The 15,505-nt window shown below is 43.3% G+C and overlaps 1 protein-coding gene across 6 annotated transcripts in view; it reads left to right on the top strand.

The window, feature by feature from the left end:
- Positions 1-15,505, top strand: part of ABLIM1 (actin binding LIM protein 1) — a 278,222-nt gene that overhangs the window by 155,526 nt on the left and 107,191 nt on the right. For all 6 annotated transcript variants that reach the window (XR_012077601.1, XR_012077602.1, XR_012077599.1 and 3 more), the window contains exons 3-4: positions 1,917-2,100; positions 5,707-5,816. Coding sequence is in view for 1 of the 6 variants with exons in the window: in XM_072971942.1 (XP_072828043.1) it covers positions 1,917-2,100; positions 5,707-5,816 (294 nt within the window). In the remaining 5 variants the exon portion in view is untranslated. The remainder of the gene's footprint in view (positions 1-1,916; positions 2,101-5,706; positions 5,817-15,505) is intronic.

Genomic DNA, 15,505 nt, shown 5'->3' with positions numbered 1-15,505 from the left:
AAAGGGATACTAGCAGTCCAAACGCATGGTTTTGTCATCTCTCGTGGTTTTGAGAAATACAGTTTCGGAAGAGCAGTTGGATTGCTGGAACCACGTGATGCCCCCGAGGAGTGAAATCGGTGGGCATCTTGCCACGTTTGAGGCTGGATTTGGCTTAATTCAAAACTTGGTTCCAGTATTACTTTTGATACCATGGTTGGAGTTTCCTAACGAGAAATCAAAAGAAGTTCATGATAAGGAGGATTCTTACCCATTAAGTGCTTTGTCATCTTGTGGGAAAATCAAAAATACTTAGAAAAATATGGAAGAAAAATCTCTGAGGTGTTCTGTGACCCTCAGAATTGTGTTTGTTGATGTGGAAGGAATTTACTGTTAGAGTGAGGTCAATCCATACTGGAGTTCCCTCGACCCACAGGACCCACTTGGTAAGGAAGAAGCAGGGGTGAGAACAGTGGGCGCCCTGGCAGGTTAGGGAGGCAGCAGGTGGTGAATGAGCTCTTTTCCAGGTAATGTGGTCACGGTTGTATTCATAAGGTGGTGATTTTGAGGCATGATGGACTCAGGCCATCATCTTGGGTTACTTGATTGCAGATTGCAGAGAAGGAGGTCACAGCTGTGGAGTGTTGATCTCAACAAAGACAGATGAAGCTTTCCACAGTGGAAAGCTTCTTGTGGATCCAATGTCACCTTGAATATCTTTAATAGTTTGCAGTTAGTCGAGACTACCACCTGAGGGTAGGGGAGTAAGATTCCAGCAGAATCTTATTGTGCTTAACACTAGTTCATCTAGCTGCGTTCATGAGTCATGGAAGCTTAGAGGAGCCCTGGAAGTGTCCTAGTAGGTCTGTGTGAAAACAACTTCGTGACTGAACTCACCTCGTCCCTAAGTGCTAAGTGCCTATTCCATCTGCTTTCGAGAATAATCCAGAAGAATCCCAGATTCTTTGCCTCAGGCCCTTAATTGTATAGGAGTCATCCAGCCTTGGGAATAGAGAGGTTAAGATTGGAGATTTCCAGCTTCAGTGTTGTTTCCCAGTCATTTGGCAGTGGAAAAGCCTTCCTCTCAGGGGCTGCCTTTGGTTTTATTTTTGGATGAGTTGCTGTGTTCTGCTCTGGTCTTGTCTGAACACGTAGACCCAGCCCAAGCTGCTGGCACCCCAGGATGTGTTATTTTCACACCATCTCCATAATTCACAGCTGCACAATTTTGAAAGAGACGCCAAAATCCAGACACAGCAAAGCAGGCTCTTTTGCACGTCCTGAGGTCCTGAACGACGGTTTTATCTTAAACATATTCCCTTTTCTTTCCTCTTTTGCCTGTTCATTTCTCTCTCTCTCTCTCTGTAGCATATAAATAATGGGCTTATCCTATTTACCGCACAAAGAGAAAATTAAACGTCTGACTTTTTTAGAACTGTGGCGAATTATTTCCAGAGTGTGAAAAAATAGACACTGGACATTTCTGCTCCTGCTTTTGGTACAGTGGGAATTTATTACTCAGCTCAGTACTGGTTTTGGCCTGAACCAAGCAGTTGAGTAGGCCAGCAGTGGTTACCTTTCCCAAATAGCACTGCCAGGGACCGTCTTGTTCTTATTTGAGACAGCATGAACCAAAGGTATCTTTCCATCAAAGACTGGTCATCTCTGAATCTTAGACATATCACAAAAGCTTTTGAGACCTAGCCAGTGGATTTTACTTGCATGAGATATTGCATAGCTCCCAAAGGGAAGGAAAACAAAATGGGAGGGAGGCAAGGGAGAACTCAGAGCCCAACAATAAATAGCTCTTTGTCCTAGTCCCCTCCCCGAACCCCAGACCGCTGAGATCATAGAGTAAGTTAGCAGCACGCAGTAGAGGGCACCGCTGCCCAGCAGCTTGGCGGATGGTGACCAGATGTGAACTTGTCTGTCCACAGTGTGCGGCTGTGACCTGGCCCAGGGGGGCTTCTTCATCAAGAACGGGGAGTATCTCTGCACCCTGGACTACCAGAGGATGTACGGGACACGGTGCCACGGCTGCGGGGAGTTCGTGGAAGGAGAGGTGGTGACCGCCCTGGGCAAGACCTACCACCCCAACTGCTTCGCTTGTACGATCTGCAAGTAAGTGTGGCTCCTCCCAGCGCAGAAGCACCGGGCTCTGCTGTCAAAGCTCGGGATGTGCGCATTTGTCTTGAGTTGTATGTACTTAGTCTTCAAATACTCTCTGATGCATCTTTAGATGTTTTTATTTTCCTCACAGGCTTAGTCAAAAAGTAATTGCATTGGGAACCTGTATGTGATGTGCTCTAACTAAATAATGTGACTGATTTTAAGGGGCTCAAAACCATGTCTGAAAGCAGCTCTAGGTCTGGAAACATTTTGAGCAGTGGAAGCATTGGAGGAAATGGCATAAATACTTGGAAAGACGAAGCTTATTCGAAAAGTTTCGGGTGTGGGTGTGTAACGTAGCCTTTGTTTGCTCTATAGACAGAGTGAGCAAACTGCCTGAGGGGCCAAGTCAGACCCAGTACCTATTTCATAAATAAAGTTTTATTGGAACACAGCCATGCCCGTTTGTTTACATAGTGTCTGTGGCTGCTTGCAAGTGACGGTGGCTAGGTCAAGTGGTTGTGACAGAAACCTTGTGATCCACAAAGTCTAACAAAAATATTTACAATCCGATCTTTCAAGGGGGAAGTCTGCCCACCCCTCCTTTCTAGGCATCTCTCAGCCACCAAGGTTACATATTTACCGCACAAAGCAGCGTGGTTAAAATGATCGGTCAGAGAGAAGAAGGAAAGTGTGTGAAGGGCGAGCAGAGGGGTGTGGTGGCTTTGTTGTTGTGTTTTGAGAGCTACACATGATAGCATTTACGACGGTTTGATTCCTGGAATGAGGAGGCTCATCAGTGAAGGATCAGCTCCTTAACTGACCCGAACCCACTGGGCAGTCCCATGCCTTTGGAGTGGTATTGATCGTGTGCGCGCCATTTCTGCCTTTGTAAAAACTGCCCGTTCAGAGGAGGTGTTTTGTTTTGTTTTTCAGCACGTCATATTTCTAGGCCAGAGAAATGTAAACTCTAGAAGGGTACATTTCATTTCATGTGATAAATTTACATGATACTCATGGATAAATCATAATAAAATTTAGGTGAAATATTCATAATAAAATTATGTTAGCAACTTGTTTATAGCTATTAACTCATCTCTCAATTATATATTAACTCATCTCTCAATTATTTATTAAAAATTCTGGGGTAATGAGCTGAATTTTTTTTTGTATTTAATCAGAAGCAAAGTTTCCTCTTGAAATCTCCCTTTTCAGGCTGCAGTCCACAGCCTGGTTAAGACCCTGGGATGACATTCAGGAGACCCGAGTTCTAGTCTTGCTTCCTGGGCTGATTTGAGACCAAAGAACTAACTTTTTCATGGCAATTGCTGAGTCTGTAAGATGCGAGGTTGTAAACTGGATGTAAGTGACTCCCCATACCTGGGTGGTCACTGGAATCCCCCAGGGAGGGCCTTTTTAAAAATACCCACTTTTGCCCTTTCTTCCCCCAAACTTTCATGATGATTTAGTAGTTTCTAGAGGGTTACCAAGGATAATATGACTCAGCCCAGCTGGAAGGGCCTAGCCCAGGTAAACTCTGAGTCCTCCTGATCCTGGGCCTGAGAGATCATTGTCTAAAGTTGGAAACGACAGACAGACAGTTATTAGCTCTAGCCATGTCCCCAGACGTTTGAGCCAGCAGAGAGGTGCTGACTACTGCTCTAATGCTGATGCTAATTCTCCCTGAATTGGAGGCCTCCTCTACAGTTTACAGATTGCATTCATACAGAACTTAATTTAATTTAAATTAACCCTCTGAGCAATTCTGTGAAATCCATCAGGAGTTAGTAGCCCTGCTCATGAGTGACTCTGAGATTCAGAGTTTAAGGCATTTCCCCGCCCAGTTCTCTTTTATTATGACATTAATGCAAATAACAGAAGGACATGGACCCATGTGGGCAGAGGATGTAGGGAAGGGGGAAATGCTGAAGAGGGCGGTTTTTGTAATAAAACTCGAAATTCGGAAGAACTGGCCCCATGCTGAGAGCCGGACTCTGGCTTGTCCCATGGTAGATCCGGGTGGAATTTAAGTCTAAAAATACAAGTTTGATCAGAGGCAGGGCCCGGACGAGGGTGCGGCACTCGTAGGGTGCACAGTCTGAAGGGATGCTCAGTCCTGTGTCGTGCAGCGCTCCTGAGAGCGAGGGCCTCCTCAAATGCTGCGCCCCAGGTGCCCAGCTGGCCTTACCTTAGTCCTCGCTCTGATCAGAGGCAAAGAACCTGTGCTCATTGTGTTTATGAATCCTTCACTCCCTGATGGCCTCCTTACAGAGCAGATTGGAGGCTGGTTCAGTTTTACTTGATGAGTGTGAGGCAATAAGCCCACTGACATCCACCAGAGTGACTTTGATTATTAAGACAGCAAGTTCTGAGATGGTGGACACCACCTGTAACTGCCTGTGGCTCCGTCTCCCTAGCTGGTCAATCCAGGCAACTCACTTAACCTCTCTGGGCCTTATCTGAGGAATGGAAAGGAACACAGCACCACGAGAGGAGAGATGACCACCTCAACTCAGCACTTCTAAAATTTGGCGGCATGAGAGTTTGAAACTTTCCTTGATGACTGGCACCAAGCACATTTTTGCAGTTGTTTTAAGTCCCAGTTTACTACCTATGCGTGCCTTCCAGTTAATCACCAACTGTTAGGCAGCTGAAAGGCAACTTGAAGGAGAGACAGCAGCTGTGAAAGTAAAACTCACGTCAAGAAGCTTGAATTTGTTCTTAAGTAATTGCTTCTGACTCAGATGTGTGGGGATGTTTTGCTTGCGAGTTTTAAAGTTCCTAATTGAAAAATCACACATTTGAAAACTCAAGTTGATGATTATTGGCAGATTGACCAATTGCGAGTAAGCAGTCATGGAAACTGTCATATAGCTATTAATTAATGACTTTTTAAAAAAGCTTTCTGCCCGCTGAACTGGGAAGAGAAGAAACATAACATACCTGCAAAAGGCAATTTTTTTTTTTGCATAATGGACTGTCCTTGATGAATGTCTAGTGTGAAAGGAAATTGTCATCCTGAAAAAGAGCTAATATGAATTTTTAAACAGGTATTTGTAGCATTTTCGTATTTCTCTAATTTGACGAGGGACTGGGTCCCTAGCACTGTGAGATATTCACTTCGTCCATTCAGATGTCCAGGACAAAGTCTAATTCAGCATAATTATCACATTAGGTCTAGGGAACTTAAAGAGTTAATGCTTGACCTTAACCAGTTCTCTTGGGGAGGGGCCTTACGCTTGAATAGGAATTTATGGCATTTAAAATGTTTCTTCATGAAAGCATTTCCATTTGTAAAATGGAAAATTTTACTTTGCACGCCCTGCCAGGTGACTTGTTGGAACATCCCTCCTCTAATGAGTGGAGGTAAATCGTTTCATTTTACTGTCTGGTTGCCCGTAGAAGCAATGAGTTCTCCTTTCTTCTCAAAATGAGGCACATTTATTTGTCTGGACTGGATCCAGCTGGCTGGCTCGGTTAAGACTGCATTTCAGACGTTTTGGCTGGGGCTCCTCCAAGAACCGAATTGGCACCGGAGGGCAGCAATGCAGGAGGAGTGGGGGGAAAAGGAATGAAATTGCTGGAATAACCTTGAGGGCGATGTCGTTCTGTCTCCAGGCGCCCATTTCCACCCGGAGACCGAGTCACATTCAATGGGAGAGACTGCCTCTGCCAACTCTGTGCACAGCCGATGTCTTCCAGCCCTAAAGAAACCTCCTGCTCCAGCAGTAAGTGCCCCAGCCACCTGTCGACATGAATTCCTTCACACCTCAAAGGTAGCTTGGGCAGGTACCCTCCTTTTTGAGAAACTCTGGTAGCAGGAGCCAAGTGTAGTTCTGTCTAAGGCAATTTCAGTTCTAGAACCTGATGTGTGGAGAAGCCTTCACCAAAACCCATGCACTGAGAAGCGTCTCGCTTACTGAGAAAAGGCAAAAATAGAACTGGACCTCAAACTGCATTTTGATGGTAAACGAAGGAAAAAGAATTATTAAATGTTCCATCAGAAATTCCCCTCTCTAATCATGGAGGTTAAGCTGTGAGAGCGTCTGGTGGTGACGTGATTGATATCTCTATGTGTTAAAAAAGCTATCCCCACTGTGCCTTGGACAAACATGGTGGTTTATACTTACCCTTACAGATAATTTCCTGAGCGCATACAACGTGCATTGTTTGTTCACAGTGGAAACAGAGGTGTGAACAGAACATCCTTAGCATGGGATTTGTCATTCTTGATGCCAAGGGCTTGTCTGACCTGTAGGAATCCAAAGGAAACCAACTTTCCTCCAAATAAAAATAGTGACCAATTGCACTATTTCTTCTAGTAACTAACATTTGATAGGTCAGTTAACTCTGAAGTGAGAGGTACCAAGCACCAAGCAAGGAAGCTGTACCCCATCTCTTTCCTGGGGCAGTGGGATGTGGACTAGAGGTTTGCCTCTTCTCCTGTGGATTTTGCTAGTCCTCGGGAGACCGGACACAGACGCCTGTAAGCCCTGCCAGTCTCAGCACATGAGAATGGGATAAGCTACTTCTGTTTTGAAGGAATTTTGTGTAATTTATAATGGTGATTCCAAATCATCCTGTTAAAGTAGAATATTTATACCTGTTAAAAATAAGAATGTTATGACCAAAAACATTTCCATAGAAATTGGATTTTGACCATTGGGAGGAAAGAAGAAAATAAATGTATTAGTGCATCTTATTCAACATGCATGACCGGATCCTCAGCATGCGGATTTATATGCCCTCCTGGTAAATAAGAGCAACCTGGTAGGACAAAGGCTGCGAAACAGGGCACAATCCTAGACCCCAGCAGAGTTTCAAGTTCTTCACTGTTCTTACCGACTCTGCTCCATGCAGGTCATTGGGAAGGTGGCCTGGGGTGTGAACAGGCACCCCATCATTTACAAGGGCTTGCTCTGAAAGTACATCACCAAAAACTTTGAAGGAATTCTTCAGTCTAGTTAAGAAAGGATTTTATGAGTTCCCAGGATAGGATGGCAGCTGTAACAGAGGGTCCCATCCACAGGGCTATAAGAGGAATGGCTGTGTCCTCAAATTCTATGGAGTCCTTTCATCCAACTGTCTTTCCTGGTAGGGAAATTGAGGTGCAGGAGTATACTCAAGGTCACACAAGTGACCCCGAAAATAAGGTAGGGATAGAGGCAGATCTTCGACTCCTGGTTTGGGGCTGTCTTTTTGTTTCCTCTAATACTCCCATTGTTTGGTTTAAGAAAGAGAAGCTGGATATTTTTAAAGGCTTCCTGTCCATCTTGTGCATGCAGTTTGGGAAACTGTTTCCTAGCCACAGCTCCACCAAAGTGGTTATTCCAATTTTTATTTAACATTTTTTTGCTTTATCTATATTTTCTATTTTATGTGACATAGTTGTTATGCACATAAAACAAATAAAAATTTTAAATGTAAAAATGTATCATACTCAAATTCATTACATTTCTAATATTCAATTTAACCATTACTGTTTGTGTGCAAATTGTCAGACCAAATCAGATTTTCTCCCTGTTCCCAATGGATGAAGTCCCTTTCCTCTGTGCAACTGCTTTGGTCAGAATATTTTTATTTTCAACAAGTACTTGTCTATTTGGATAAGTACTCAAATAGCATTTCTGGGGCATGTGGGTGTAGGTGTCTGTCAAAAAGAGAGCTCTTATATATGGATACATACATACATACAAAATATCCAAATGAGGCAGGCACACGAATACAAAAGCAAAAGAATTTTCAACAAGTTTCTGAAATTCATTGCAACATAATTAGAAAACACTTGGTTGTTCTTTGTAATTCTTTAAGAATTTCCCTACGCTTTTAAACTATCCTGATTTTGATTCTTATTTAAAATTTTTTTTAACATGGCAAAGCCTCCAAATAAAAGGAGAAAAAAACTCTTCTTTGATAATGTTCACAAAATCGATGAAATATATCAGAGACCCAAGGTCCTCTTTTTCCTTTGAAATGTTCTTTCAAAAACAAGTTTGCTGTTCTGTGGACTGGAATTTTATTTACGTTCTGTGGCCGGTGTCCCATAATCACAGAATAGCAGGGGGAGACAGTGTGAGAGGGAGAGAGGTGAAGCGTGGCCAGCAGAAACCAAGTCAGTGATGTGCTGAGAACTGACACAAGATAGTCTCCTGTTTGAGTTTCGACAGAGATGCAGTTCCTATTTCAGCCGCTCAGGGGCGCCACGTCCGTCTTGCTCTGATTTAGGAAGAGCTCACAGTGAGGTGCCTGTGATGTCTTGGGCTCTCTGCTTGGTGGTTCCTTCCACATTACAGTGATTCTTCCAACTTTTGTATCTGTTCTATTTTCTTTTTCAGACATTCACATAGTACTCACCATAATCAGGAGCTGGTCTACAAATTTTAACTCATTTAATCCTCATAACCACCCTATAGGTTGGTACTAAAACTACCACTTTCTCACAGATAAAGAAACAAAGGCCCATAGAGGTTAGATAATTTGCCCAGGGTTACACAGTGACGGAGCTGGGATACAAACCCAGGCTGTCTGGCTCCAGATGCCATGTTACTGTCCCTGATAGTTCTTTTACAGTGTGACATCACTCTCTGATTTCCAAAGAAGGGGTGCTGAGCCGTGGAGCTGTGACCTGACCTGTCTGTGGATTTACCTGAGGGTCTGCCTCCAACGGCTGTGCGCTTTCTATGTGCTACAGTTGCCTCCCTGGTGTAGCAAGATTTGGTGAACAGAAACCATCAGGGAGTTTATTCATAGAAACAAACTACTTCAGTTAAGTACTGTTGCCCCTGAATTAGTTAAAACTGTTGCTGCAACCAGTCTAACACAATTTGAATTCAATAAGCAACAAACATTATCTAACATGAAGATAATAGTAAATGTTACTCCACAGGGTTGGGATGAACATTAATTACATTTGGATTGTCCTTTCTTGCACAGCTTCTGTCTATTTCAGGCATCTGAGCAGAAGTGGGCTGCTGTCTATTCCATTTCAAAGGGTGTCTGACTAGTGTCTGATTGCGTGTGGGTTTGGCAGATGGATGCGATGAACACCCACACACGTATATGTCCAAACCCGTCTTCCTCTCTTTTCCCTGCTCTGTACAGCTTTGTCATTGTTCCCACTGCAATTGGAACTCCTACAGGTATCAGGGCAAATGCACTAGTTGGACTGAATTTAATCTCAGATAAATGCACAGGTTTTCAAGGGAAAGGAAGAATTTTTCAATTATTTTACTTTTCTGTTTGGTGCAATAGCTTTTCATAGTTGCAGGATAATTTTTCTTTTATCTTTGTGTTCTCTCTCAAAAAAATCATTTGCACGTGAGTAGGACTTGTCTGCAGAGACACCTACAATAGGCAGAGTGGTGATGCTCTGACGCTGGCATCTGAATGCCTGGGTCAGGCTCTGGCTCAAGCCAGTCTCTTCTACCTCTCCAGCCTCCATTTCCCCTTCTGTAAAATGGGATGGCACTGGGTACTACCTTGTGGGATTAAATGAGTAACTAGATAAAAGTGCTAAATCCTAATAAAACAAAAACCTAGTGTTCAGGCATTGACTTCTAAATTTTCATGCAGGACAGTCTCTACTTTTTGTGACTCTGCTTTTTTCAATCTGCTGTTCCTGGTGGCTGTCTTCATCTACTCACTTGATGTTTTCCACCAATTTCTGAAACCAACGAAGGCAGGAACACCTGCAAGCATACAGCCTATACATGGATTATTGGAGTTTGACTCCTGGTGATGTGTTTTATGGCAGGGTCTCCGAAACAGATCAGCCCCACTTTCCTGGGACACTTCCTTCCTGTAGGATAGGATGGCAGAGGGGGCTTGGAGGGCACAGCTGAAGAGTGTGGGTTTTGGACAGGCTGGTTTTTACCCCAGTTCTACCATGTACAGGCTGGGTAGACTTGAGAACTCAATCTCTGCCTGCATTCCTTTGCCTATAAGATGGGAGAGAATAATGGTTCCTTTCTCATTGGGTGGTCGTGAGGATTCATAAAAGTAAAGTGCGTAAGAGATTCAACGCCTAACGAACTTGTCTGTATGTTAACCATTAGTCTTTAAGGAAGTTATGAGCCTGGAACTTGAGTTCAGAGATATTTAGAATCAGAAAGGAACAAAAGAGGGCATCACATAGTGGTTTAGAATGTGGGCTCTGCATTTCATAATGCATGGGTTTGACTCCGAGTCCTACCTCTTTCTAGCCGTGGACCTTGGGCAAGCTATTGGATATCTCAGAACCTGACTGCCCTCAAGTGAAAATTGGAAAATAGCTACTTCTCAGGGTTGTTAGGAGAATTCAATAAGATACTACTCACATGGCAGGACAGTCTAAATGTGGGGAGGGTCCTTGTAAAAACAGCACAGGGGGACCCCAAATTGAACAAAGGCTTGTTCTTCCACATCCTGAGAAGAGAAGCTGGAACAATTGTTGGGGGGCAGGTCTCGGGACCTGCCTCAAGGAATTTGACAACGTGGAGTTCAGTTGAAGCCGGAGGACGACCAGAGGAAAACAGTGTTCCAGCAAGACTCGTGTGGAAATGGCAATTGTGGTGTGCAAAATCAGGGATTCGGCATCAGCGACCAGGGCCGGGAGACCGTTGATTGTGTGGGTACAAGTAATGGCTGTGAGAAAAGATGAAAAAGATGGAAGAAAAGATCATATTAGAGAGAGATGGGTGTCATTCATTCATTCAATGAGCATTACTTTGAGCACCTACTGCCTTCCAGGCACCAGTCAGTTCATAGTGTGTGTTACTATAATACATTTGTCACAACTGGTACATAACCTGTTGAAATCTAATTGTTTAAATTAAAGGTGATGAACTAATTAAAGATAAGGACCCCACCGTCTTCCTCTCTTTTACAAGGTCTATCTTGTAAAGCCCTAGATAAACATTCTGGAAATTGAATCAAAGGCGTCCCTGTCTCTGAACAGGGCTAGTAACAGCCTTCTCTTTTTAAAGGGGTTTAAGTGTTCATTGTAAAACGATACAGATGTTACAGAAAAGGGCAAAGAAAGAGATTAAAATCACCTGCAATCCCATCATAGCGAGGTCACCGCCATTAACATTTTGGTGGACATTCTGGTGGATTTGGCTTTAAGTGCCATAGACCTGTGTGCAATTTCACGTAATTCTCCCCATAGCATTTTGGTCACGTGTCTTCTCATCCAAAAATCGTTTGTTCTTACGAGAGCCACACAAAACGCTGAGAGCCTTGAATTGGCTCGGGCCCCTCGGCGGCAGGGCCAGCTGTCGTGTGTCTTGACCAAAGCTGTGCTTTGCGTTCCTGTTGTAGCAGTTAGTACTACACCGCCCTGTGAGTTCTTCATATATTTATCTCTCCAAACAGACTGTGACTACTTAATAGCAAGGACTGGGTTTTTTGTTTGTTTGTTTGTGTTTGTTTTGGGGGTTTGTTTTGGTCCCTGTGAATAGCACTGTGCACACAGCAAGTGCATGAATGTTCATTTATTATGTAAATTGAAGCCCTCCCAGGAGAGCCTTTGGGGGAGTAAATCTCAGCTCCTATGTCCAAAATGTCCAAAATGTTGAGTTCTCGCTGCTGCTTGAATGAAGATAGTTTTTGTGGTTGTGTAAAATTATACAGATACAGCTTGAGTACGTGGGGAGGGTGGCAATATGAGATATTTGCATATTTAAATTTTTGTTTTCTCATTTGTAAGTTTTTCCCCTTATTTAATAAAAGGAGATGGAGTTATAGTGTCAGATAATTTTGTTGATGACAGCATTACCAGGGTTTTTTGTTTTGTTTTGTTTTTTTAAGTAGAAATGTCAGGGAATGGCTTTCCCCAACTTCGAGTGGAAGGTTGGAGGGAAGTCTCACCTCTCTAGGCATTTAGGGTGCCAGCCCCTGGCTGGTCTGGAGGGACAGGGGTTTAATCACTGGCCTGGTGATTCCAGTATTACTCTACTGAGTATGGATTGGAGTGTTGAGAGAGTTTGAAATTTACATAGCAGCCAGAGGTTCATTGCAGAGAGACAAGGTATATTGCAGAAAGGAATATTTCCAATAATATTCAAATTTTTCTGACTGAACTCTGTTACAATTATGAGTCAGACATAAAGATCCCAGAATGACATAGCTTTTCACTTGACTGGGACCTGGATTATCTCAGTTGCAAGAAAGGAAGAAAAGTTCCTGCCTTATAGGAAATGGGTACAACTCAGAGGCAAAAAGTGAAAATGGGTCCAAAAAGTGTCTCAGTGGATGGAAAGTTAATGGCACTTTGTTATCTGCTGTTTTCATTTTACTGGATATGCCTCGTACGTGGTAAGACCCACACCTTCTAACAACTTATCAGTAAAACTAGAATTTTAACGATTGGAAGAGCAGTCATTTCCCAGTTTAATTGTTCAGCAGCAGTTATGATTTAGCTGCTTAGAGGACTGCTTTGTGTGTCTATAGTTGTGAATTCCTATAGACTGTCCCCAGAAGGATATTGTGAAATTGCTCTCAGTACTCGTCTTCAGCACGAAGGGAGGGGTGGCTGGGAGACCGGGAAGGAAAGGGATTATTTTTACTGTATGAAAAAAAATGTTTAACATGTATATGCATTACTTATTTAAAACCAAAGTACATCAAAAGTAAAACGTTAATTTAAAAAGTTAAGATAAAAGGCCCATTCCAGACTGAAGTCTCGCCGAGTTCGCCCTTGCTGTGACCTTCAGCCGTGTGTGTATTAAGTGACTGGTCACACGATGAAGTGCTGAAACTGACATTCTACCCTTTCTTTTCTTTCTTCTGTCTTTGGAATGGAGTAAACGAGCTGATGTTTGCTAATGAGGCCTGCATCTGAGAAACTGACGTACAGCTCAAGTATGATTTCCTCTTTGGCAAGAGGCCCTGGGTGACCATAGCTGGTTAAAGATTCATCATAAAAGTCTTCACCGGGTTAAAGTTTACAACTAAACTTTAGTTGAAATCAGTGCAAGGCCAAACCTTCTTGGTACAGGCTTTTTTTTTTTTTTTAATTGAAATTCACATGACATAAAATTAACCATTTTAAAGTGAACATTTAAGTACATTCACAACGTTGTCCAGCAACCACCTCTACCTATTTCCGAAACATTTTCATTACTCCAGAAGAAAAGAACCCCATATCCATTAGTTTTTCCCTATTCACCCCTTCTCCCAGCCCTAGAAACTGCCAATCTGCTTTCTGTTTCTAGGTATTTACCTATTCTGGACATTCCCTATACATGGAATTGTACATATGTGGCCTCTTGTTTCTGGGTTCTTCCACTTAGCATAATGTTTTCAAGGTTCATCCAAGTTGTATAGTGTTTATCAGTGCTCTTTTTTATGGCTGAATAATATTTCATCATACAGCTAGACCCCAATTTATTTTATCCATTCATCTGTTAGTGGACATTTAGATCATTCCCACCTTTTGGCTGTTGTGATTAGTGCTGCTGTGAGCATGCATATATGAGTATTTGAGTCTGTGTTTTGAATTCATTTGGGTCTTGGTACGATTTTAAGAAGTGTTTGCAAAGGGCTATCCCAAATCTCAAGAGCAGTGGCTGCCAATTGTCTGAATCTCCCCAGGAAGCTGTTGGGCTGGTGTCCACTCGTGCTCACAGTGTGGCAGGCTTTGGCCTGGGCCCCACTGAATGGCCCCAGGTGATTGCAGGTAGCAACCCTCACCTGGGGCACGTTTCTCTCTTCCTCCCTTGTTTGCTCCCTTCCCACTCTTCCTTCCTCTTTTCTACCCCCTTTCCTCCTCCATTTTTGGCCATAACTTGAGTAGAAGACTACTTGGTCATTGTTCAACCTGCCGGTAGCAGTTTGACTGCCAAGCTTCCAAACTTGTCCGGGAAAGATTATCAACAGTGCTGAGGCCTCAGACTTTGAGCTTCGGACACATTAACTCTGTCCTCTTGCAGAAATGCGTTTGACAGTTGCCCTGTTGAGGGGTGGCTAGGGAATCGTACCATGTTTACAAAGCATGTCTGCATTATGCACTGGAGGCAGCAAGGAGCACTGCTCCAAGCCCACAGAGAAGTCCTGGTAGAGTCATGAGCTAGGTGACTGGTCACTTGCCTTCTCCGGGGTGGGGGGGGCAGGACCCAGGGTGAGAACTCCCCACCCACTGAAGCTATGGCCTGAACTTTTTACCCAGGCAGGTTAGAAATCCGTATCCTTGGGGCTACCCTATGACCACAGCCTTTCCTGACAGTATCCCTTGATTGGATGGTGCTTGACTTTGTTTTCACAACTTCTCAACTTCCTCTTGCTTTCCTGGTGGCATTTATAGTCAAAAGAGAATCCTGCCTTTGATCTTGGGTGAATCCCTGTGATGTTCGTACCATCAGGAATGTTGCTGAGCAACCACGTGGGACAACATGGAGACTGGCAGTGCAGGGGGAGGGCCTGAAAGGCAGCGAGCCTCCGAGCCCTGTTCTCCCCGAGCTGGGCTTTTGAAATTGTTAGCTGGGAATTTTGAAGTTGTGATTGTCCTTATTAGGGCAATGGTTTATTCCATACATTTAACCCCATTTTTAGTTATAGTTCTGATACACACACACACACACACACACACACACACACACAGAGTTCTCTTCGATAGGGCCTTAAACTTAAAAATTGGAGCAGGTAACAAAATAGTATTAGTGGTTTATGCTAATATTTTTAATTTCCCATCAGAGAGTCTCCATTACATCCCCAAGAAATACAGACATGTTATTATTTTATGCTTGTCCAGGGAAACAGAAGAGTGGCTGTTTAAGAGATTTTTAGGCGGTGGACACTGTCTTTAATCTGATGTTAAAGTTCTCTCCTTATAATCAGTTTTCAGTATCCTTTCCAAAGTACATGTTCTGTTCCATAAATGTATGCTCTCCAATATCTGGCATCCTTACTGTGTCTAAGGCACTCCTGTCATCCCTGCCCCAAGCAGGCCGTGAGGAATGCAGCCTCCATCAGTATCAGCTACTGAGTCTGGTCCCAAGTGCCATGCGTGTTTATGGGCCATCCAAAGCATCCTCCAAAAGTAATTAGCAGAGATTCTCAGACTCTCAGTTCTAATGCTTTTGGGGTGCAGATCTGGACTGATACCAAGTCCATGACAGACTTGCCTTCTGTTTCTTTGGTGCTCACCATCATGGCTAGCAGTGTTAGCCATGGGATTCCTGCTTAATAAATTCATAATTAATTAATGGAGAAGAAAGGCAAACAATCTAGCTCCTTTCAATAAAATTTCCCATTCAGATCCTGGTTATGAAGATGAGAAAAAGCACACCCAATACTAACTAAAGGAGAGAGCTTCTTGACCTTGAGAGTCTGTAACATTCCTGTCAGAACTCTGTGAGCACTGGCTCAAGGGTTAGAATTGGAAGTCTCAAATGTGTCAATGGCCTGTATTTATAAAAATTATGACCCAAGTAACTGAAAT

This window comes from Vicugna pacos, chromosome 11 (assembly GCF_048564905.1).
Source record: "Vicugna pacos chromosome 11, VicPac4, whole genome shotgun sequence".
Taxonomy (NCBI): domain Eukaryota; kingdom Metazoa; phylum Chordata; class Mammalia; order Artiodactyla; family Camelidae; genus Vicugna; species Vicugna pacos.
Note: the sequence above shows the minus strand (reverse complement) of the source record. Positions and strands in the feature narration are given on the sequence as shown.